Genomic DNA, 26,315 nt, shown 5'->3' with positions numbered 1-26,315 from the left:
ACCAGACCTTGAAGACAAGTGTCAAAAATATCTGAAGGAATGACAAATGCGGCAGGGGCAAAGGGCCACGACACACGTACAAATATAGGAAGCTGAGCTGGGAATTTTGTGACCTTTAATTTGTTTATTTCCCCAATTTTAAGACCATTTCCTATGACCACACTATATAAGGTTTGACCTTTGAGTGGTCTGTCCCATGTTGTTTCATGATCCAAACACCTCTAATGTGATGCATAGAGCACACTGGTGGGGCGGGCAGACCATTGGCATTTTTGGGAATCAATGCTTGAAACCACAAAATGTCACCAGTGTGGCAGAGGCAATTGGGCGGGCTTTGAAAATTCAGCACAGAAAGCATTTCATAAAGCTTCGGAGAGTGTTCTTTTTATTTTCGGTCCAAATACGTCATGGAAACTGTGTGTGAGTGGAAGCACATCTCGACCTCTCTGAGACTCATTCAAGTACTGTTTACAGGTGAATGTCATCTGCAATTTGCCTATTTACTGCCAAGCTCTCCTTTTTTGCTCCCACTGGCTGGTAGCACTTGGCAGACAACTGAAAGTTCACACCACCCACTTTCCTCGTGCTCTCACCCTCCCCGTCATTAGCGGCTATGGTAGCTAACATCACAGCTAACATTACAACACCTCAGCATGTTCCTGGGAGGTTGGAGTGTTTTGCACTTTGCACAGTATAGACTGCTGAGGTCCCTATTCCACAGTAAAGTCAAGGTGTTTCAATCTCAACACTAATGGAAGGCATGACTTCATTTGAAATGTGCTGCCCGGTAGAGAAAACACACTTTGGATCTGTGCACATTGAAAATCAAAACTTGATGACAGTTTTGAGAAAGTGACCCATGCCAGACCTCCTCTCATTTTTGATCTCGGTACAATAATCTTGTACCCTCTAATGCCCTCCAGTCATAAAACGACTCAGTTTTCCTTAATGTGCCCTTTGGGTGACCCCAACAGTGGGTCTAGTCCAACGTGTGTGTTGGGAAGGTGTGTGTGTGTGTGTGTGGGGGGGGTTTGCACAGACAGCCCTTGGAATGTGTGCGTGCGTGTGTGTGTGTGTATGTGTGCATGCGTGTGTGCGTGCCTGAGGCATGTGTTAAAAGAGCTTAAGAGAGCACAACACTGTATGTGTCCCTCGCACACAGAAAACAACCGCGTGTGTGCACACTGACACGTTCAAATTAGGATGATAGATGAGAGAGTGTTTCAGGTTCGCAATTATAGGAAGTATTGTGGCGCTGCACTCTGAATTCGACAGGCGCTCTTATTGTGAAGTGCACCCTCACTGTGCTCTCATTTTTAATGGCCACTGATAACTACTCTTTCTGAATTCAAAGAGGCTGGGTTTTCTATTAAAGATAGACTTTCAATTGACATGACTGTAATACCAATACCATTCTCAAGAAGAGACATAATCACGGGGATCATCACGTTTTTATATTCACCTTTAAAACTCTGTTATAGTGGCATTTGATTTATTACACAAATCAAGTAACTCCCAGGTTTTAATAGCACATGAAGAGCAAAACAAAACTCTAGTACATGGTGTCAAATGATAGATCAGAGATTTATGCTTTTGATGATCTGACAAATTGCTTTTCACAGAACAATGAATATCAAAGATTACACATTTACCTTGCACATGCTCCAAGTTGACCAAACTCAAAGGGAAAAGTCAATCACATGCCTCGAAATGTGAAGAGCTTTGTCATTAACAACACATATTTTTCACTTCAATGTGAAACGTTTGAATTTAATCTTGAATTATACATAAAGAGTTAATTTATAATTATGTAAAACAGTGACCTCCTGTGGTTGTTTGACAAATGTGTGTTTTCCACCTCCTAAAGGATTGACCCCTGTAAAGATCTACTTAGATGGAAAGTATGAGATGTAATTGATTTAAAAAATGACAATGAACTTTCACAGAGTTTGCAAACAGAACCTCTTAATCACAGCTAAAGCTGCATGAATTTCACTATGAGCTACGGACTAGTCAAGTTATAAATCATGTAATAATGTGATTTAATCATTGAATTACAGTTATAATTTGTTGGTAACCAGATCTTGATTGAAGGTATTGTGCAATTTAAATATTCTTTCAAAGAAAGTAACCACTGATCCTTTCAGCAGAAGAGAGGTGAAAGATCACTTCCATGTCCTCCACATCTTAGTGCACACTGTGACACTTCAGACCATGCAAGTCTTATTAACGGCTTCAAATTTAAGGCTGTCATGAAGGTCACATCATTTAATTGGCTCGGCTCATACAATACTGTCACAATCAGTAATCCCACTTTCGTCCTTAGAATTCTGAACTGTGCGCGGTTTTTGTCACATACAGATTCCACATTTTAATTGTGCTGAGATGCAAAATGATCCATGAAAGCAACAGCCACAGTTTGCCTTTCAAACACCGCTATTCACACATATTTAGTGAGTTGAAGTGCGATGGACAACAGAGACAGAGACATCAACTCCCAGATGTTTTGGGACCGCTTACGCAATTAGGAAAAGTCATGCAGTCTTTATACCCCAGATCCTCAACACCAGTAAAAGTTGTTTACTCCAGACTGTGTACATTACCTTCATTAAGTCAGAGCTTTTATGTCTTCAGCTTGTTCAAAATGCTGTAACTCTACAAGAAGATGCATTTCCTGCAAATTTGGCTTTGAGTACCAGAGTATATTTTAAGGTTGTATTGATTTATTTTTTTATTTTTTTAGATGCACAGCTGGATCTGGCCTACAGCTAGTAGTAAAACAACAGGGTGGTTTCCCTGTGAGTTAGACAAAAGCACCAAAGACAAACACACACACACACACACACACACACACACACACACACACACACACACACACACACACACACACACACACACACACACACACACACACACACACACACACACACACACACACACACACAAACATCCAGGGTCCTCTTATTATTCCCCAAAACAGATTTAACACTGAACGGAGGGCTTGCTTTTCTCAAAACATCCCTTGGGTTTCTAACAACCTGCCTAAGGCCTGGTAGTGTCAGGGCCATATAAACATTAGGAGCGCACGATGCTATTACTAATATCCTGGCCTGGTTGGACCACTCGTACTGCTACTATTGAATCCAGACTTGACGTCAGAATATAAATACAGTGATAATTAGGTTAACATAACAGTCAGACGTTGTTGTTTGTGAATACCTAGAAAGCAGCCGGTTGAACTGGGTTCAGATGTTCAGTGTGAACATCTGTCGGCCTGAAGTCGTAATCATGGCTTTCCTGTGGTCTGTCTAAACAATTGGCAAACATGTAATCTAAACAGCGGACACAGAGTTATTCCTGAGCTAATTTACAACACCTGGAAGATATCTTATTATCCGGCGCCATGTGGCGCATCTGAACAATGATCTATTAGAGGGCAAGGAGGCCAATTTGAAACCGCGTGCAGTTTTTAGTTGTGAGTCCAACTTTGACAAGACAGCGTGGAGTAAAGTTTTGTTGTTATTGAAGCTGATTGAGAATTCAAACAGTAAAAATAAATTTAAAGTACTCTTGCAAGCAAAATGATACTACGAGATTACTCCGAGGGAGTGTGTGCACGTGTTAGTGGAAGGTCCAGTAGGGTTATTGGGAGAAACACAATATTGTTGAATGACGTCGAAGCAGGAACAAAGAGGTTGAGACAAACTATCAACATGCAAACAGCAACTGGAATGCCTCAATAAGGCAAGCTGAATTATAGCTACTCTGGATTAAAAAATAAAAATAAAAATAAAAATAACAACTGCTAATTTTAAAGCTAACAGCTGGCCAAGTCAGCTGAGTGACAGCAGCTCTGCAGCTGTATCACTGAGCAGCTGAAGCAATGAATGACAAGCTCATGAAAACTTCACAAATTATAATTATCTGTTATTTGCACATCAGAAGTAGTGGCATTGCTGTAATGTATTACATATTAATCAAACACTGGCCATACCGTTATGACCACCTGAATAATATTGTGTAAATCTTTCCAAGAATTTCCCTCTGGGATTAATAAAGTATTTCTATTCTACTTTGCTGCAGTTTCAACACTGATCCTTGGAGGCATGAACTCCCATAGACCTCTGCAAGTGTGATTTGTTATCTGCCAACAGGATATTTGGCTATTATCCCTTAAAGGCTATTTCATACAATGACATTTGTGGAAAATGTGACAAAAGATAAGAAACATCTTTGATTATGACCTGATATATGTAGTCTTCTGTTGGAAAGTGACACTGGATTGCATATATGATTTACAACTTATACAAATTGAGCGGAAAATAATGTGATTTCCTACAGGAGGCATATATAATGTGAAAAGTATCGGTCAGAACGCTGTGGAACGCCATGATTAATTTTTGTCTCAGCGACCACAACTGCTCCGTGCTCTTTTAGCTTTGTTTACTTATTTCAGCAAAAAGCAATGTTTGGAAATATAGATAATGTACCAGACAATATTGTTTTCATTCTTGCATATTCAATTATTGTATGTCGTAGCTGTCGTTACCTTTGAGTCAGCAGTGAGATAGTACAGTCAAACTTTCTGCTGTGGCCAAGTTAATGAAATACTGCGCATGTCGCACGGTGAAGCAGGTTATGAATTTAGAATACTGCCAAAACTGCACAGTCTGTAGAAGCATTAAGTCATGGATCATTTATAGGACCTCATGAATCAGTGAACCTGGACCACCCATTGCCCTGTTGTTAGTTCGTTGCATTTTTTGACAAATACCAACCACTGCAGAGGCATATAGGATTAGAGATGCTCTGACACAGTGGTCTAACCATCAGTTTGGTCTAAAGCACATAAAACCTTTCAGTTTTTCTGCTTTTAACACAATAACTTCTCATCTAACAGGTGCCTCGATAGAGGGATGATCAGTGTTGTTCACTTCATCAGTCAGTGGTCATAATGTTGTGGCTGATCAGTGTGGGCGTAGGGAAACTGCCTGTGTAAGCGTCTTTGCTGACATGATGTGTGAGCAAGTGGTTGTTGATTTACACATGTTTTTAACCCCATTACAGCATTGTGGTGAAGAAAGTTTCCATCCCGAGCCTCATTACCTCGCCGGAGCGACGGCTGCATCTGGTGCACATTTTGAACCTGACACTAAATGTAGAAACTTATTTGGTCAGTGCAGGATTATAAGGTTTACATTGCTTTCCGACTGGGAAGTGGATGTGGCATGACCTGCTGCAACAACAGACAATCTAATTCCCTGTTATTAAAGGCTGACTTGAAAATACCCCTTAAAGCTGACAGTGGTACTATTAAAGAATATCAGACTCAGCCACAATGTCAACTTCTGCACTGGCTTCTCAGGCGAACAGGAGTTGTTTGATTGTTTTCGCTGAAGTCCAAATAATGGGCTGAAATATTCCACACTGACTTTAATTCATGTTGAGTTTTTGTAATCCATTCAAAAGTAAAGCTGTTCATCAAGTGTTCACTTTTGATAAAACAAATTAGGATCAAAACTCCCTCTCTAGCATCTCAGCACGTAACAATTAGACGTGTTGAAGAAAGTGCAACTCCCCACCCAATTTTCTTTCCATTGTTTTTCTCTGCACATCCTATGAGAGCGTGCAACCACTCAAAACAAAAACAGATAGATTTGTGGTGTCCATGGCAACGACAGTTCAAGTCCTAACAACCAATATGTTTTGATGCCCGGCTGTGTGACATGAATGCACAGAGGAAGCACACTCACAACTTTTGAGGCCAATTCATTTATGTGTTGCTTTCCTCCGTCTTTTACCATAACCTAAACATGACTCTCACACAAATTATTCCATATATACCAATTTTGATGAAGTGGTTGTCACTCTTAGCTAGAATGTCCTCGGTTTAAAACCTTTTGGGGGTAGAATTGTCATGTTTTCTTTATGCTTGTTTCAGTTTTTCACTGGGTAGGTACACCAATTTTCATCAACAGCCTAAAAACACATATGCGTGGTTAATTGGTGACTCTTAGTTACTATAGGTGTGAATCTGAGTATGTGTGGTTGTTTGTGTCTCTGTTTGCCAGGTGATGGCCCGGTGCCCAGTCCAGAATGTACCCGGCCTTCACACACTGTTAGCTGAGACTAGCTTTAGCCACGTGCAACCCTGAATTGGAAGATTTGGGCGCTTTATAAAGCTTTATAAAGCGTCCAAATCTCGGACATCAAATAACACTGATTAGTTTTATTTCATGTCAGTCACTCTGGCAGCTTTCCTCAGTGCCCCTGGCTGCTCACACACACACACACACACACACACACACACACACACACACACACACACACACACACACACACACACACACACACACACACACACACACACACACACACACACACACACACACACACACACACACGAGAGAAATGAAGAAATCCTCTCTTTTATTGAAGATTATCTGTAGAAAATGAAGCAAAAACAAAAAACAATTCGGGTCATAAACAAACTTTGACAGTATTACAGTTTATTCATATATTTTATATTAAAAGAAAGGGGGGGGGGGATCCATTGACCAGCTGCAACTGCCATAGACATGTGTTCATACAGCATTACTGCTTATAACCAGGTTTACATTGTCGTCGGTTTATCATAGTCGTCATCAGAGACAAACCTGTAAAAACCTGTAAAGCCCAAACAATGACCCCAGGCCACACACGGCCATGTCAGTTTAACATAATTATGTCACCACAACATCAGTAAAACGAGCACCTAATCACACTGAAGTATATGCTGTACATGGCTCATTTCGATCTCGAGATCATAAAATAGAGCATGTTTTAGCTCTAAAGAGCTTGACTAGGTGAGGTACAGCAGCCTAGATATGCATTACATCTGTTAGTGTTCATAGAAACAGCTGTGTGTTTCCATTGGGAGTTAATGGGTTTTAATCCGCAATGCCTTGAAGTGTTAGAAATCACAGTGTATAAAACATTAAACAATCTGCCCAATAGCACAGGAGAACATTTCAGAAAAATGTTGATCTGAGTCGTTTATAACGGAGCACACCATTTTTCATGTCAAATGAAGCTTTGTTTCGAGCTACAACATCATTACCACTGGACCAATGCGGAGATCTTTTGCAAGGCATTGCAATTCTTTCATCCAAACATTTTCACGTGTCTGCCAAGAAAGATGTCAGAATGTGTCGAATGGAAAATTACTATCAGTCATAGAGATGATGTCTTCTTCTCTTGGTATCTGGGAAGTGAGACTACATTTCAGAGATGAAGTCAATTTCTTCCTCATACGCCTCTGTTCTGCCAAGGAAAGAAAATCAAAATCCATTAGCCGAACAAACACACAAGCTGAGTCTACAGTCTGATGTGTTGGTTTTCAAAGAGCAGATTGTTTACTGGATTTACTGAAAGTATTTATTTCTAAGTTGGGGCTGCACAGCTAGACCTGATGAAAATATTAAGTGATTACCAAATGTAATTGAATACTTTACCGGGAAAGCATGAAGATCAGTCCTAAATCGAATTAAAGTTACTCAAACACAAAACCGTGGTTTCTGAGATGTTTCAGTCTGGATAAAAGTGGTGGAGCTCCATGTCAATCTGACCTAATTTGCCCTGCAATGTCACGACTACAGATATTTAAAATGAGTCACAATCAGTTACTGTGCTCGTGTTGGACCCACTATTTAAAGCTTTACATTTGCATTCTTTTCTTTATAACTTATGCATAGAAAGATGGAATCATGTACCCAAGCAAAAATGAAGACAAAGTAGACGACTGCCATGCAGCCGACAATCCACCCAGTCATCAGTACAACAGCGAATAGTGACGAAGTTGAATCCACAGCTAAAGAAATTTAAAAAAAAAAACATGGACACAATCATCATGAGCTCCAAAGGTGCGAAATGATTCATTGAATTCAACCATGTGTTGTATCTAAGTCGTCCTGGTGGGATACGTGCTCCTTACCTCTGTGGGATGTGACACTTCTCTCTGCTCTAATCTTTGTGTTGTGATGGGTGCAAAGCCGGGCTCCGTGCTGGGAGGAGTTGACGTTGGCGTCCTGCAGGGCAGAGTGAAACAAATCTGCCGGACTTGGGCTTAAATCCATTTTGAGCTTTTCTTGGGTCCCATCTAACTGTAGCACATTCCTTCCTCGTCAACATTTGCTATGGAAACTACAGTCCTGACAGAAACTTAGGGTTTTCTCTTATATTTTTGAGGTGACACTATTCCCGTCACATTCTTTTCTCAATGGACCAAGTCCCAGCTGCTCTGAGCCCGAGGCTTCTCTGCTAGTATCCCACAGGAAGACATTTTACAGCTGCCAACTGTGTCTCTAGAGGATGTTCTGCATAGTCAGACGGGTGAATACTCAGGTCAATATGAAGCTACAAAAAGGTACAAATACTTATGCCAGTAAAAGTGTTCGTCAGTGCGAATAGGGCAGCATACTTTTACATAAGTGTACCCTTGTGATGAATGTGCAAATGCTAAATGATAAAAGTTGTGTAGTGATTTTACTACTCATGGAATCTGAACATGCTTTACATGATCAGTCACGTTCACACCAGTGGTGACGGCTGCCATAGTGGATGCATCCACACCATTGGCAGTCTATTTGGGGTTCAGTGTCCTCTCCAAGGATGCTTCAAAGCAAAGACCGGGCGAGACAAAGGATCAATCCGCCAACCCCGGGATGGGAAGACAAAATGCTATACTTACTGAACCACAGCCATGACCTGACCAGTGACCTACCAATCACTCAGGTCATCTGGGAGCAGCTCCAGGTCCCCTATAATACAACACTATGGATAAATCTGGCAAAGGAGACGGATGGGCTTTAATTGTAAAGAACAATTTGCTGGTTCAGCTGCTCTCAACATTCACCCATTCCCTCACACACCAATGGTGACAGCTGCTATGCAAGCTGCTTGTTCATGATTGGCAGAAACTCAAGTTCAGAGACTTGCCCAAGAAGTCTTTAACACATGGACGGGCTGAGATGGGGGACCAAACTGCCAACATTGCAATTGGATGGATTTGATAAATGACCAGTCCAAATCCAAATGGTGGGTAAACATTTAAGATAGATGTTTTCTTTTGTAATTGTTTAATATTTGTATATATTTTATATCCTGTCTATCTTTTCAGCTATCTTGTTTGAGTTCCAGAAGTATAGAGCGATACTATGCTCATGTCTGCTTTTGAAGGTGGCCAGTGTTAAAATCTGTCTCTGACCATGGGTAAAAGCCTCTCAATTTAAGGAGAGGGCCAGTAATTATTGAAGACCTTTTGAGAACTAATAAGGGATAAAGAGAGAGAACAGAAGGAGAAAGGGATCAGGTGGTCTCGAAAGTGGAGGGCACAGAATGAATGAGACAAGGGAGGTTTCGCAGAAGGGAGAAGAAAGGACACTCGTGGTGTAATTGGATGAACACTTGCAGCTGACAGGGTCTGCTCCTGAAAGTGACAGCTCTCTTCTTCTCCCTCTCAACATTAATAGGCCTCTTTAGTCTTTCCCCATGGTAATTGCACATCAACACAATCACCCTCGGATGCCAATATATAGCCCAGCGTCTTTATGACGAGACGCAAGATATATATTTTTTAAAGGCAGGTAAAGTTGCATCTGGATCATCTATTTTAAAACTTTTATCCCTGGCGATATGAATAAACACATGAGGATCTTCTCTCGGCTCTGTGTGCACAAAAATTGCCTTCCGCTGTATTGTTTTTCATTAAAAATCTCTTTGCTAAGGCAAAATTCTTATCTCCCTCACTTGTGGTAGTGGAGCCTGTATATCAGGGGGCTTTGTCGTGCCCCGCTTTGCTTTGGTGTGCCAAGCAAACACCTCTGTTCAAATGAGCATCCATTCATGTTAATGGGGTGTGGAATGGGTTACGGTTTTGAGCACCAGACATAATTTAATACTTAATTTGCATCTTTCTTTTTTAGTTCTTCTTATATTCCTTATTTTCATCTGGGTTTCTGTACATCCTCATTATTTGGATTTAACTTGTATCACAAGAGAGGAATAGCACTTCAAGGACGTTGCATACAGGAGACCGCCTAGTTAATGGCAAAGTTATTGCAAGGTACTGTTTCTCATGTGGGTTGCAGTGATAGTTGGTATCCTCCGTCTTTATCTAAGGTGCCACAAACAACAGTAAAATAAAAATTAAAAAAAAGGTTTGTTTCCTGTGAAATGTAGCATAATAAAGCAATGAAATGATGCTTTGCTTCCTTGTAAAGGCAACTAAATCTGTCATTGTGAGTAATTCATGCAATCCTTTTTATACATAATTCAGTCTTTGCAGTTTTAACCAGCAGTATCACATCTGGTTTCTAGGCACGGTCTTTGCAGTGGAATAAAATTAACAATGACCCACACAACTTGACCAGCCTGACCTGTAGGACCTTTTCTGGCAGCCGGTACTGGGCTAGCAGAAAATAGCACTCTGTAGCCATTTCTGTAATTGGAAAAGGCAATATTGCAAAACTCAAAATGTGGAACTTGCAGCTTAGATTTCCAATTCTTGTTGTTAATGCATAACTCCTCAGACATTAATGTTGTGGGGAAACACCTTTGAGGTGTTTGATATACGAGTGTTGAGGAGAAATTATGTTTACCAACATAATGATGATTCATATGCGTGTTCATTTTCTTGTGAAATATCTCGACCCTGTTCTCTCATTTCGCACAAGTGTTTGAGTTGCTGTGTGTCACGCTGAATCCTCACAGGACAAAGCTTGCAGCTTTGTGCTTCTGTGTTCTGTTTCCAAGTTTTTCCCGTGTTCACTCATTTTTGTTTTTTTGCTGCCGTTTTCTTCCAGAAAAAAAAAAAAAGGAGGAAAAAAGGATAAATGTAAGCGATTTGAACTGCTTGCTTGCTTTGGCAAAAGTCGCACTTCACAGGAAAGTTCACCTGCTTGTTGTTCTTGGTTCTGTTTTTCCTCCATACCCAAACTTTGAAGTGGGGACTTCTACACATGGAGGGGCACATGCTGCATGTTTTCAATGGGTTTGTGTCCTAACACACCTGCATTCACTGGAGGTGCCTTCATGGATGTCTGCAGAAAACTTAATAACAAACCACCAGTTACAATTAGTGTGAATTGAATACCGCAAAACCATGCAGAATTGTAGCCCTCAGGGAATGCCCATCTTTGCCTTAACCCCCACCAGTCAGCGCCGATGCAGCCGTCTCTGATTTCCTTTCTGCTAGTGGTGCTAGATTTTATTTTATTTTTTTATTCAATATCAAACTGATGACTGTGATGCTGTAATAATAAATAAATCTTGATTGAATTACCTTTTTCCCCTCGGGCTACTCAGTTTATTTTACAATCCCGTCATGTTCAACTTGTGTTAATTTCAATAGTTCCCACTCACTACCATTGAGATTTACTGTTATGGCCATCATGTATTCCATCTGTCGGTCGAATGACTTCTTTTTCATCACAGCTACTGCATCTCAAACGTGTGTTTGAGTGATGACAACAAGTACCCGCTGATCCTCTGCAGAATGACTACTCATGCTGCACAAGCAAAAGGCCACGGTTGAGGTGCTGCACTTGATGGGGTCGTCTTGAGCAGGCATTCAATGCTAAACAACACTCTGACGTGTGTTTTACTATCACATAATTTCAAAGGCAATGGTAAAGCTCATTAAGTTTCAAAACAAATCCTCTTTGCATGACATTCCTTCTCATTAAAAGTGGTTGCAGAAACCCGCCCCAAAAAATCTACAGTCGTTAAAAGAAAAGCCATTTGAAAACAGCTTGACATTTTCATTTTTAGTTTATGTATAGTTACATATAAAAACTAGAAGCACCCTCTCAGGTACACAACAAAACTCGGCCACTCACATATTTGTCAGGCTTTGTCTGAGTCCGTTCAAGCATTACCTGATTGCCTGGGATCATAGGATTTTCTCTGCAGAAGGCTGATATACCCAGACTGGAAGCCTTACTGGCTCACATTAATGCCAGCATGAGTTCACACAACTCTGACCCTTTTATGAAGGAGCTTTGTGGAGCATTGCTGGAATCCTCTCTGGCTGCTGAGTCCCAAGGGACTTTGTGTTCACTTCTTAGAGGTCATAGTTGAATAAAACCCCATGAAAATACTCATTAGCAACATCATACACGAACATTTATCTTTTTTGAATAAGCATTGAGTAAATATTTTGATAATTTTTTTTTTTTCTCTTTTTACAGAGTCACTTCTAAATGCTGTAGAAAGTTTGTAACACAAATGTCTCGAAGCCAGGAGAGTCATAAAGACAGGAAAGACATGCTGTTGAACAAATCTGTAAATGGTCTCCACCTGCAAGGCCAGAGTGTCCCTGGCTGGAGGCAGCAAGGAAATGTATTTCTATAATCTCTAACAGAGCTGAGAAAGGATATCAAACACCCTGCTCCTCTCTCAGATAGCATGCCAGAATTATAGGCATGGATGAAATCTAGCAACAAAGGAAACCTCCAACTTCCATCGGAAATTTGCTTGTAAAGCACTTTTTGACTGTGAAAAGGGTTATTCAGGTAGTCCTCCAGTGTGTGTGTGTGGGATGTCTTACTCTGAAGGGCAGAAAAGAGCTTCAAGATGCATGCAGCAACAGGGAAAAGCTGCCTTTTCCTAGCATTATGATTTTTGTTTCTTTTAATTGCTTTTCCCCCCCACAACATTTGTAGCACTGACTGCATTAAGAGTCTAAAAGAGAGAAAAATGTAATTACTAAATGACCTGAAGTGCAACAGTTATGGAAGCTGCAGACTACATTTAAAAACAAACCGGATATTGCAGATTAATAACATTTAACTTACACAAGAAGAGACAAAGCATGTGTGACTGTGAGGGGGGCTCATCCTCCTACACCATGAAACATTTGGGGCCATGCTAAATAAATATTAAAAAAAAGTAATCCCATGAGTTGACATGTGAGAACAAACAAAACTTTGGTACTTGTAGACAAAATATGTCCACCCAAGAGTCCCTATTATATGTTGACATGGACAGAGAGGAACAGACCTTTGCTGCTATTCACCACCAAAGAAATATTATTTACAAAGTGGAAAACACATGAAGTCTGTCTCCACCGAGGTCTCGCTATACGATGTGTTAATAATATGCTCCTTAATTCTGAGTGGCTGTCTCTGTATATATTACCGCTTGTGCCCCTAAAAAAAACAAAAATAGGCACAGATGAAAAACTGTACGCCTACATTGTAGCTACTAAGGGAGTAATTATAACTACAGAGGATACTTTGGAGTCTTCATTATATTGAATTATACTTTTGATGAATACATTCTATTAACTGGAGGATACTACACCATCACCTGCAGCATTCAAGATCAATGATGGGCATAAATAATGTGCGCTCACCTGCTGTGGAGTCTGACATGTGGAACAAGTCTGTGAAAACTTAACTTAACTTCTCATCTCATAAACCTAAAAGGTTCATTGGTACTTATTTGACATCGCCTATATACTCAGATATTGTTTGACACACAAATAACTTTGATCCACAGCTCTAAAACAAACGTTGTGATCAATTTAACATTAAATATAGAATATAATATGTAAAGGAAAGGTGCTTATTCTCAAATGGTGACTAATATAAATGTATGAGAGGGATTTGCACAGTGGGGTAGTGCTTATTCCTCATAGCAAAACTATCCTCGGTTCAAGCCTGTGTAATGCTAGGGGGTCTTTGTGTGTGGAGTTTGTATTTTTCCTCCATGCGTAGTCTTCTTCAGGTACTCTAGTTTGCTGCCAGATACCAAAAATATGCAATTGGGCCTGATAGGTGGACTTTAAATTGCTCCCAAGCGTGAGTGTGTGTGGTTGTCAGTGTCTCTGTGTTTGTGCTGCGATGGACTAGGTGCTGGTCCAGGCCCAGGGTGTATCCTTCCTTCACCCACAGTCAGCTGGGATCTGCTCCAGCACTCTGCAACTATGACTTAGATAAAATTAGATGCACTGATATAAAAGAGATGAGCAACTATGTCTTCACTATGCTTCACAAAACATTTGCATTTTTTTCTGAATGTCTTTAACAGCATATCTAATTAATTTGATTTGTATTTTCTTGGGGTTGCTTTTCTGTTTACTACATTCAAAATATCAGTAAGTTGTTCCATCAAATAGTGTATTTGGTGTTCTCTGTAGTTCTGATCTAAGCCAAACCACAGTCTGCACTCCTGAGCAGGTGGATTTTTTTTTCTTAACTAAAACCACTTTGATTGTGCTCTTTATCGCCTCAGCTGCTCAGGCAGCGCTGACAGCTGCCACATTGTCCACATTGTCCACATTGTCCACATTCCTTCTTTATCACCACTGACACACCTTTAGTTGGATGTAGCACCACCCCAGATGATGGGAAATCACATTTTTAAGACACCATGGGTGTAACGTCATTATTCTAAGAGAATCTTAGTGTAACCATGTTAGACTTTGATGATCTATTACCATGTCTTTTAGGACAAAGATATGCATGTCTTAATAAACCATCCATCCCTTGCTTTAAGGCGTGAGCCAGCTCCATATGGAGTCACTTCTTGGACCTGCCGTCATTGAATGTGTTTTCTCTGGATGGCCTGCAGCTCCGTCCTCTCTGTGCTGAGACATGGGCTCTTTAGAATCAGCAATGTGTTGTTTATCTCCTTCCTGCTGAGCTGCACCGAGGTGGTCCTAGTGGCTTTTCATTCTGCGCTACCGGGGGACAACCTGGTGCTTTAGTTTAGTCATACTCAGATGAGGTTACACCAGGTCACTTCATTTGCACTCGGGTACATTTGATTCTGTGGATACAGATGGGACAATTTAATTTCATTAGCTTCTATTAGGATTCATGAATGATATTCCACTTCCCACACCATCCTCGATATGAAGATTAGTTATACAAATAGAGTTTCACTCGTGTTTGAGGCCCTGCAGGCTGCCTTCGTTTCACAATCTCAATTTCCTAATCAGTCAGCCTCAGTCATCGCCTTTGTATTCTAAACAGATCTCCCACTCCATTTCCTGGCTCAACCCTATTTTCCCAGGTGTTGATATGGGCCCCGTGGCTGACCTCGGGTCCTTCTCAGACTACAGAAAGAGACATTCTATACAACTGGGAAACCAAGTCCATTCTTGAATGTATAATGAAGTCTAGGGTGTATACTTGTTCTAGTCTGTATTGGTTTGGCTTATCACTGCTGCCTTCAATATTTACAAACAAGGGAACTTTCTGACTGATTCAGTGAAGTCAAGCTAATCGACTTTTATATACTGATCCTTCGTGTTGCCAGGAGAAGCTATTCCCTTTTAACCACTCCAGACCTCAGCTTATATTGTGTATCTTCTCAAGAATGTGGTGTAATCTTTTTAATTAGTTTTGGGGTAGTTTTTGAGTTTGAAGAAAAAATTGGAATCAAACTGGGACAAACAGATTGCCAATAAGAGAAAAACATCAAAGTCCTCAAATGAAAAGAACAGCATTTAAGGATTACTTTTTTTGAACGTAATGGTATAAACAAAACAATCAATTAAAACAAGCTTTTGTCTTTTAGAGTATACTCTAGCTTCCTGATATGTACCTTTATTTTGGGCAAATGTAGTTTGATTGCCCTTCATGGACTGTGGCCTTGTCGTGGCGAAGGGCTTGAATGGTCTAGTGACCTTCAGAGCTATGATGTGTGGAGCAGATGGTCCTGGTAGGGTCACCCAAGGCGGCCAGGTCTGGAGTGTAGGCCCAGACAAACACGTCCAAAACTCACCCATGCAAACGGTACTCAGAAGATCATGTACCCTACCAGGACGAAGGTCATCGTGACACACCCCTGCAGCCAGGCGGGGAGGTGTTGTTTGCCGGCGAGCGCCTGGTGACCGGGTAGCCCACGTGTCCCAGTCGGGCACAGCCTGAACAAGAGACGTGGGAAGGCCACGTGGGCCCACCACCTGCGAAGTCCAACATGGGGGAACCATACTCCTCGATAAGGGATGGTCTCTCTCCTACTCGCACAGGGCGAGAGGCACCGGGCGGATGTGGGTACACTCACAAGTCCCCAGCTGACATCCACACAGTTGGAGTTCGTCCCGATGGACGAGAGGGTCGCCTCCCTGCGGCTTAACGTTGCGGGGAGGAAAACTCTGACTGCTGTTTCTGCTTATGCACCAAACAGGAGTTTTGAGTATTCGGCCTTCTTGGAGCAAGTGGGCGAGGTAGTGGAAAGGGCACCACTGACAGACTCCGTAGTCTTACTGGGTGACTTCAATGCTTAAGTTGGCAATGACCGGGTAACCTTCCATTGTGGAAGTGGCTATGCACAGCCGTGGACGGAAGCTCGTCGGTGACTGTCATGGCAGCAACCCAAGGACACGCTGGTGGACACCAGCAGTCCAAGAAGCTGTCAAGCTGAAGAAGGAGGTCTTTAGAGCCTGGTTCGCTCAGGGGTTTCCGGATTCAGTGGACAGATATCAGCGGGCTAAGAGGGCTGCAGCTGTAGAGGTGGTAGAAGCACAATCTGCAGCATGGGAGGAGTTTGGTGAGGCCATGGAGAAGGACTTTTGGATGGCCTCAAAGAGGTTCTGGGGCACCATCCGGAGGCTCAGGATGGGTCGGAGGGGTCTATCTCAAACTGCGCTCAGCAAGAGTGGACATCCTCTGACCTCGAATAACGATATCCTCCGGAGGTTGAAGGAACACTTTGAGGATCTCCTGAACCCGGTGGACATGCCATCCTTACAGGAGGCAAGGCCTGAGGCTTCTGGTGTGGCCTCGTCCATTTCCATGGTGGAGGTCACCAAACTGGTTAAAAAATCTCCTTGTGGCAAGGTGGCAAGGCCCCAGGACTGGACGAGATATGCCTGGAGCTGCTGAAGGCCCTGGATATTGTGGGGCTGTCCTGGTTGACACACGTTTACAGTATCGTAAGGCTCTTGGGTACAGTACCATCCGACTGGCAGACTGGGGTACTGGTCCCCATCTTCAAAAAGGGGGACTGGAGAGTGTGTGCCAACGATCAGGGCATAACACGTCTCAGCCTCCCCGGGAAAGTCTATGTGGGGTTACTGGAAAGGAAACTCTCAGATACAGAAGGAACAATGTGTATTCCATCCTGGCCGTGGAACAACTGACCAGCTCTTCACCCTGACCTCCGCCAGGGTGTCGAGGTGCAGCCAGGTGCAGGAGGGCGTCATGTCGAGGGGCTGGAGGGTGACGTCTCTGCTCTTTGCGGATGACATTGTCCTTCTGGCATCCCATGAGGGCATCCAGTGATCGCTGGAATGGTTCGGAGCTGAGTGTGATGCGGTCCAGCACCTCTAAATCTTAGTCCATGGTCTTCTCACGGAAAAGGATGGAATGCCCTCTCCAGGTAGGGGAAGGGGTGGACTTTCTCTAGGTGGAGGAGTTTAAATATCTCGGGGTCTTATTCACGAGGGATGGGAGGAGGGATCGTGAGATCGGCCACAGGTTCTGACAGGCGGCTGTAATAATGCAGTCACTGTTCCAGACCGTTGTGGTGAAGAGTGAGATGAGCCATAAAGCAAAGCTCTCTGTTTACCAGTCGGTCTACATCCCCACCCTCACCTATGGTCATGAACCTTGGGTCATGACCGAAAGAATGAGATCGCGGATACAAGAGGCTGAAATGAGTTTTGTCTGCAGGGTGGCGGGTGTCACTCTTTGTGATAGAGTGAGGAGCTCAGCCATCCGGGAGAGACTCAAAGTCGAGCCGCTACTCCTCCACATTGAGAGGGGCCAGCTGAGGTGGTTCGGGCATCTGATTAGGATGCCCACTGGTCGCCTCCCTTTCGAGGTCTAAATGTCTGAATGTAATCTTACTGATCATAAAGTTAAGTCAACTGAAATTCATTGTACATTCAAATACACTTTTGTATTATCAAGTCTAAAATAATGTGACATTTCCCTTGTGTGCAAAGTAAGCGCCAGTAAATGTTAAATATGTACAGATTAATACAACATTTTCACAAGATTACATGATAAAATAATACAAATTGGCCACTGTATATTATTCTAAAGTCACCGTTAGTCATTGCATTTGGAATACGCAGCATTAGAAATTAGAAATCTCTATATGCATGTTTCAAGAAAAATACGAAAAACATTTCATCATACCATCAGCTCAGAGTTGGCGAGGCGCTACCTTGATAAGAGACCCTCATAAACATTCAGTCATCAGACAGTGGATGTTGTGAACGTGCTGTGCATGGTGAGAAATGTTTGCCCTCTCATCTTATTCAGTGTGACAAACCCAGTAGTGGTGTCTTCGATTGCATTCTGTCTGCACATCTTTTTTTTTATCGCTCCTCTCATTTCAGAACACCCCAAAAAATGAATCTGGCACCTAACTTATATCAACATGCTGACTCATAACATATCAAAAGGCATCATCATTCTTCAATTTCAGTAAATATTACAAACTTCCTAATCATTTGATGCCCGGTATAATGGAAGCAAACACATGGGCTCCAGTGAATGATGCCATTATGGTAAAGACCCTTAGTTTCTACTGCAGTTCATAGAAACTACTTCTCCTTTGCTCACCTTCCCTATGACACCTGCTCTGATGTGATAAGACATAAAAAAAAGACCCTCGTAAAGAGTTGACATCAAGAAAGAAGAGTCATAGAAAGCTATGGTCATCATCATATACAACGATCTTGTTATAGAAATTTGTGCAGCCATTCCCTCAGTCCGAAATAAATGTTTAAGGATTATAACCTACTTCTTATCATTTTCCATAAGACCGCTGACATCCTTGTTACAATCATTAGTTATGATGATTCATTTGGAAAAAGGTGAATAAGTTTAATTGAAATCTGAATAACTATGAAGCTATGAAAATATATATTTGTATACTTTTCCAAGCAGATATCCTTTGTTTTATATGAATCAAGGAGTTCATAATGGTTCAGATGTGAACTGCTACCTCTTTACCAACCTGTTCTTATTTATTCACACTGAGCATGAGAATGTTTCAGTTGATTCTCTCCGTCGTGATTTATATTTTTACACGTTACAGACAAGCCATGTTCTGTTCCCTCGATGACTCACAGGAGGAGTGCTTGTCAGAAAGCTGACACATAACACTAATTGCTCCTTTTGTAATTATAATTACCCTCATGATTTTCTGGTGTTGGTTATAAACGCTTCAAAATTAGGTGGGATGGCAAATCCCTGGAAATATAATTATAAAGTACAAGCCACAAAGAGTCAACAGTGAAAGCTTAATTTAATATTTGCTTAACTAATCTACAAACAACATCTTCAAAATAATCTGTTAGGATTAGGAAAGATTCCTGACCTTGTCAAAACAAATCCAACAAAATAGGCCACAATGCAAAGATGTTTACAGCATAAAAATGTGATTATTATTAATTTTGCGCTGTTGGTATGAGATCATCCACCTAGAGTATAATCATCACCGATGGTTTTTTTTTGTTTTGTTTTCTTTAGCCCGCCGCCCTGAAGAGATGATGTTGATAATACTATTCTAATGAATTTAACCTCTGTCTTTACAGAGAAAAACTTTGGTCATCTGGTAAACATCTGTTTTCGATTGCCTCATGAAGTCTCTAATGATAACACCATGTAAATAGCCGTATGTGCGAGCAATGCTCTTATGACATCACTGTCTCGCTTGTTTTGTTTACCTCACTGCTGGCAAGCCCAGGCAGCCAGGTTTCAATATATCCTTTGTCAATATTTCTAGGGAAGGATTTACATCAATTTTAGGCCCCAGCATTCTCCAAGCTCCCTTGTACTTCTAAATGACTGTAATTTCATAGCAGTTTCATCTTAGTGAAGAAATTGTCATGCTGTTTTCTCATTCAATACAAATGAATTATTTAACCTTCCAATTCATCTTTTACGGTTTCCATGATCAGATTATACAACTAGTGATTTGATGTGAAAGCTTTTTTTGGGGGGGAATAATCAGACTTGCTGGGTTCATTTTGCATGTCTTTACAGTCACTGAACTCGTGCAGACAAGAGATACAAATTAAAAAAAAAAAAGGGCAAGTGGGGTAAAAGCAGGAATTAATAATAAATCAAGTGATACAGTGTTAATAAAACATACCAGTAAAACTGCCAATCCCATCCCTATTTTCTTCCTGTCAGTCCCTGATGGACGTCAGAGACCCACTATCTCGCTGTACTCCGACATATCCCTCTGCCTTGGAAGGAACAACAGATCAATCAGCGTTGGATAATCAATGCTGGCCTGAGAGCAGCTGGGGAAGCCAGGAAAAAGTCTAATGTTTTAGTTTGTTATTGTAGGGAACAGCCAGGCGTGATGTTTGTATGTAAAGGCCTCTGGAGTATGAGGATTTAATTAACCAATGACAGCTGGGATTTCTACAAAGCATACCTCGGAAACCCTGGGCCTCATCATTCTATCTCAGGTCAAATCAGCATGGACATTGCTGCCAAATCCCATTCAGATCTAGTACTGAGTTGTCCTTCACTTTTCCACCGAGTATGTCAAAGCACTGTCATGACTGTAGCTGGATAAACACACTCATTTGAACCAATGAAGTTTGATGTTTCATGTTATCTGTATACTGTGGACTGTCTGGTTTCTTTGATTTGTGGCCATTGGAGGGAAAAGTTGATGGAGGCTGGGTTAGTGGTATGTGAAATGTGATGGCTGTTCATTTTCTGACAAAAATATAACAAACGACTGAAGATAGCTACAATGGCACGCTACTACCATCTGGTGGTAAAATGTGTTTGCCACCTCCAGTGGCACCGCCAGTATACGCTCAGCATAAACATGATGTACATACCCACAACTTCACAAAAGGGCTATTTTGGATGTTCAGTAAACAAGGAAAGTGTGCATGAATAAACATTGCTGAAAATCTGCTTTTGTTACTTAAGATGGTATTTTACCTCTAAGGTCTCTGAACAGATGTTACACAGTCTCCATGAAAACAGAATATGATAATGACTTAAATTATAAAGAAAAAATCTCATTTATAATCATGCAGACATATTTAAAGGTGAAAAAAGAGTATATTTATTCAGGAGCTACCCAAAATGCAACCCAAAAGAACATAACACAAAAACAGCAAAACCCAACACAGACCAGCATGGATACTAATAGTATCAAGTTTTCATTAAAAGAAAGGTCAGAAAGGCTTTAATTTGATTGTTGGTTTTTTTTGTTGTTGTTGTGGTTTCAAGTAGTACTCAGCCACAATGCATCATATTAACAGATGTTTCCAATATAATGGCAGCCTCTGAAGCAAACATGAGATGTGAACGTAATGGATATCTCACTATCCAAAGTAATCTAGGTCAAACCATGTCAACAACACACTTAAAGTTAACATATTTCATGTGATAGCATGGTGTGTGAATATGATGCTCTAAAATCTAATAGTGGAACCTTTCGACATAAGGTAATTTCTTGTATTCTTGTGTGGTCTGAGTAAAATCATGTAGCATTTTGGAAGAAAAATACAACAGAGCAGTCCATAACTGGAAGCTAGGATAGCAAACACCTCTGTGACTGTTGAGTACTTCCCCGGAGAGCTAATGTAGGCGGGAATGAATGCAACCCACACAGCACAAAAAATGAGCATACTGAAGGTGATGATTCTGGCCTCGTTGAAATTGTCAGGAAGTTTTCTCGCCAGAAAGGCCAAAACAAGGCAGAGGCAGGCCAGCAGGCCTATGTAACCCAGGACCAGAGCAAATGCTATGTATGAGCCTTCGTCACACAAGAGAATGACAATCGCACTCTCACGCGGCATCAGTCGACGTGGAGTAGGAGGAGCAACAACCAGCCATACTGTACAGATGACTGCCTGCAGGAAAAAAAAGAATATGTTAGCATTGGTATATCTTTGCATATATAATTGTTCTATGATTGTTAAAGCCATGCACCGGTATAAGTGGTTACCTGGACAAGTGTACAAAAGAGGATGATTGCCTTCTGTTGTGCTGGCCCGAACCATTTTATGACACTACTGCCTGGAAGAGTGGCTTTAAACGCAATCAGTACAACTATGGTTTTTCCCAGAATGCAAGAGACACAAAGAACAAAGGTGATCCCAAATGCTGTGTGTCGCAGCATGCAGGACCACTTAGAGGGCTGGCCAATGAAAGTCAGAGAACACAGGAAACACAGAGTCAGTGAGACGAGTAATAGGAAGCTCAGCTCAGAGTTGTTGGCCCTGACAATGGGAGTGCTTTTGTAACAGGAGAATATAATGACCACAACACAGGTGCTGAAGGAGCCAATGAGGGATACAGCCATCAGGGCGATACCCATGGAGTCACTAAAGGAGAGAAATTCCACCTGCTTAGGGATACAGGCGGTCCTGTCCGCATTGGACCAGAACTCTGGGAGACACTTCACACACTCTATGGCATCTGAGGAACAGACAAGAAGGCCTGAGCTTATTCACTGGAACTTTTTATAATGCATTGTTATAATGTAAGTCCGATACTCAAACAAAATACGGGCAAACGTGCTTCTCTCACCAGTCTGATTGCTAATCTCCCCAGCTGCACAAACCACACAATCATGGCAGCAGACAGGGAAGTTAGGTCTGATTGCCTTTCTGGTACCTGGGGGACAAATGTTGCTGCAAACTGACAAGGGAACCTACGCAAAAGAGGAAACACAAGCTACACCAGTCACTTGAGGAAAATATTAATCAGAAAATATTGATTCGCAAAATGTAATAACGTAATAAAAATCCTTACTCTGGTTTGGTTGCCATTCCACAGTATGTACTGTTCTTGAATCTGAAGTTTTTGGTTGACCATTGTGCTTGTCTCATCAAATTTGCCAATTGTGATGAACTCCATTTCTCCGTTTTCTCCTAGCTGCCAGTTAACCAGGTCATACATGGCTGTAGGGTCCCCATTCTCATCAAACTTAATTTCATCCCCAAATGAGGTTAGGTATCTCACCTGCTTTATGGAATGAAGCAGCTAACGGGAGAACATTTAATGATCATTTTGTGGAAAAGTTACTTTTCTTAATTAAGATGCAGAAAGTAGACATTTGTACGGTTACCTTCCAAGGCTGTATCGTATCGACATCAGGACAAGTCTGCTGAGAAACTGGTCCTTCTCCTTTCACACAGCTTCTCAGTGCCTTGAGTCCATGAACAATGGCATACACAGCTTTATAGACATTGTATGAAATCCTTAGCTGTGACACATCTGAATAGATATTTGTTATGCTACTCAGATTCTCTGTTCCGGTGCATGGAGGTTTGCCCATGGTATCGTTCTCCTGACCTTCTGCTCGTCTACCCAAGCTGCACTGAAACACCTCCTCCCAGAAAGGGGCCAGGAAAGGATCTGCATGTGCGTCTGGGCTGGAGGGTTTCAAGCGAAGCAGGAAGTCTTGCAATCCTGGTATGTCTACTCGCCGAATGGCAAATCCCATTGAACCCTGGAGGATCTGATGGTACTTTCTTGGAGTAGAGAGGACGGCAGCTGTGCTCCAAGCCTCACTTGCCAGCCACTGAATTCCAGTGAGCCCCATTCTATTTTTGAGAAATATATACAAGACAAAGAAATTTAAATGAAGATAAATCTTCAGGGTAATATGGAAACAGTGCAGGTTGAGACAGAATTAAAACAAGTGTCTTACACACCTGAGAACTTCATCAAACAAGGCTGCTGCATCTTGTTCCACTGCAAATACAAGAATTACCCGAGCACCAGATGACTGGATGTTGGAAATGATGGATGAAATGGCAGCCTGTGCTCGATTCTTCGGGATGATCTCATGAAGGGCAACACAAGCACCTAACTTTCTAACCTAAGAGGTCATTACAAGAGATACAGTGTTTCTTTTTTTCATCATTATCATTACTATTATTATTGCTTCAAAAGCAACAATATAGTGATATATTAGATTTATGTGGGTGTGACCCACCTCGTTTGCAAATATGTTTGCCCCACCACGGCCATAGGCATCATCTCCTGCTATTACACCAACCCAAGTCCAGCCAAAATGCTTCACAAGTTGTACCAGTGCATCTACCTAGAAATAGAGAGGGGGAGGGGTCAGAGAAAGGCATATACAATTCATGATATTGAAATCTGTGTGCGTGTGCGTGCGCGTGCGTGCGTGTGCGTGCGTGCGTGTGCGTGTGTGTGTGTGTGTGTGTGTGTGTCTGTGTGTGTGTGTGTGTGTGTGTGTGTAGCCTATATGTTGTCACTAACCTGGAAGAAGTCACTTGGCATAGTCCTTAAAAATGCAGGAAACTCCTTTTTGTCACTGAGACAGGCACAGCTGGAGAAATAGCTGACCTGAAACCAAAAAAGCGATAACTTATTCTTCATAGAATACAATGATTCGTGTCCAGCATTAAAACAGCTGCATCTGAAACACAATACATAAACCGTTGATCTTTCCTGGTGGTGCTATATAAATATATAAAAATAAACACACACACACACAAAAAAAATAACAAAACAATCCCTGCACCAGAGCAATAAAGTTGCATGCTGGGGTTGAAGATAAGACAAATTTACCTGTGGAACGTGGAAGACTCCCAGGAAACGAGCTACTACCAGCGACTGAGTTGAGCCGCCGTCTCCTATCACTGCAGGTACAGTGCCACGACAGCTTCCTTCAGTCTGTGTTTTTCCATCAACTCCTGCACCCTTATCACTTCCCATTAACTCCACAGCAGCCTTCAGAGCTTGATGTGGTGTACTGCATGAATCATAGATCTTATAGCCAAGGGTGATGTTGGGAAGAAGTCTGCTGTCTCTGTTGATCTCCTCAATGGCAAAGATCATAGTTTGCATCCAACGAAATGTCCGGAAATTAAATCTGGATGACACAAAAATGAAGAGAAAACAAGAGACATTTTTTTTTCCAACATAATCAGTGTGGTGAAAAGAGTAATAATGTCAAAGACTAATTACAAGTAGCTGCAGGTACACTTTTTCTCAAAGCTGTTTACCTGGTGCACTGTGTGGGAGGAGGCATGAAGGTGAAAGACAGGCTGGGCTCCACCACGCTGTCATGAAGCGAGAAGAGTCCTCCCAATGTGATGTCCCCCTTTTTCTCCAATACAGGCAGGGACACAGAACCAGAAATTAATTTGCATTGCAGAGTCCCCTCTTGGTGGGAGTCGAATGCCAAAATCCCACAGCACAGGAGGCTGAAAAGCCCAAACGTCATCCTTCTACATGAACGACTTGGCTCAACCGATCCTTTGAAGAAAATATTCATCCTCTCCTTTGAAATATATCAGCACATGTCTTTGATAGTCCATTTGAGCTCATACCGGCTTAGATAATAAATCCAAGCTGTGCATAAGCCTGTAAAACAACCATGGTCAGGTGAAAACAAGTGATAAGATACATTAAACAATATTAGAATTCAGATGAAAGCACGATATGCACCAACATATAATGTCAATGCAGTGTTGCTGTTATTACCAATTACCAATTATAAAATATATAATCAACGTAATGCTATACAGACACAGACACCTTAACATTACCATCTCCTCTATCTCACAAATGCATGAATAATCTTCCGACTCCTTAATGACAAAAACAAGATGCCTCCCAGGCAGCCTAATATATACACTAACCTGGGTAATCTGAAAGCTGTCAGACCGACAACATCTCCCCTAGGCTCTGATCAATGGAAAAGAACCTCCAATTTCACAGTAAGTTACAATAACAAGGAACTGGAACGAGCAGTGGACCATAATAGAGGAGGACATGAGCTGTGTCACTTCTCAGCTTTCTGCCTGACTAGGCCTTATTCATCCGTCAGTGATCTGAAGAGGCAGACAGTCGTCCAGTGTCACCAGGGGCGGTTCAACTACACTGCATAACCTTTCAAACACACACACACACACACACACACACACACACACACACACACACACACACACACACACACACACACACACACACACACACACACACACACACACACACACACACACACACACACACACACACACACACACACACACACACACTCACTCACTCACACACAGCCATGTTTTCATCACTTCAGTAGGCAGCATAAAGTTTGTATTTGGTGAAACTTAAGATACATCAGGCTATAAGCACGGCTTTTCTGACTTGCTCAAATAGTGATTCCTACAAACGTAATGGTGGAATCATTGAAAACAATAGTTGGCCGTATCAGAATGATTATCGTATTGGCATTTATGTATACAATTAATCTTCGTCAAAATGATAGCTTCATATAAAATGTGCATGAATGGCATTCAAAGGGGTGTGTAACATGGGAGCATTGATGAGTCATTAGGGTGTTAATTATAT

At 41.7% G+C, this 26,315-nt stretch overlaps 1 protein-coding gene and 1 long non-coding RNA gene across 2 annotated transcripts; both read right to left on the bottom strand.

Annotated features, from left to right (window-relative positions):
• Positions 1–6,413: 6,413 nt before the first annotated feature.
• Positions 6,414–8,191, bottom strand: LOC308107665. Its single transcript, XR_013935226.1, has 3 exons — positions 7,973–8,191; positions 7,752–7,849; positions 6,414–7,302 (listed from the first exon to the last, which is right to left on the bottom strand). It is a non-coding gene; the product is annotated as an uncharacterized lncRNA (long non-coding RNA).
• Positions 8,192–21,023: 12,832 nt separating this feature from the next.
• On the bottom strand, positions 21,024–25,188 carry LOC308107406 (extracellular calcium-sensing receptor-like; the record flags this gene model as incomplete). The annotated part of the gene is made up of 10 exons (XM_080459727.1): positions 21,024–21,835; positions 21,931–22,403; positions 22,515–22,638; positions 22,740–22,970; positions 23,056–23,533; positions 23,645–23,811; positions 23,929–24,036; positions 24,219–24,305; positions 24,531–24,834; positions 24,968–25,188. The coding sequence occupies 10 exons, from the start codon at positions 25,186–25,188 to the stop codon at positions 21,395–21,397; spliced, it is 2,634 nt and encodes an 877-aa protein (XP_080315853.1). The 3' UTR covers positions 21,024–21,394.
• Positions 25,189–26,315: the final 1,127 nt, after the last annotated feature.

Source organism: Lipophrys pholis (genome assembly GCF_963383615.2).
Source record: "Lipophrys pholis genome assembly, chromosome: 3".
Lineage (NCBI taxonomy): Eukaryota > Metazoa > Chordata > Actinopteri > Blenniiformes > Blenniidae > Lipophrys > Lipophrys pholis.
The sequence above is the reverse complement of the archived record's forward strand: the minus strand, read 5'-3'. Positions and strand labels throughout refer to the sequence as shown.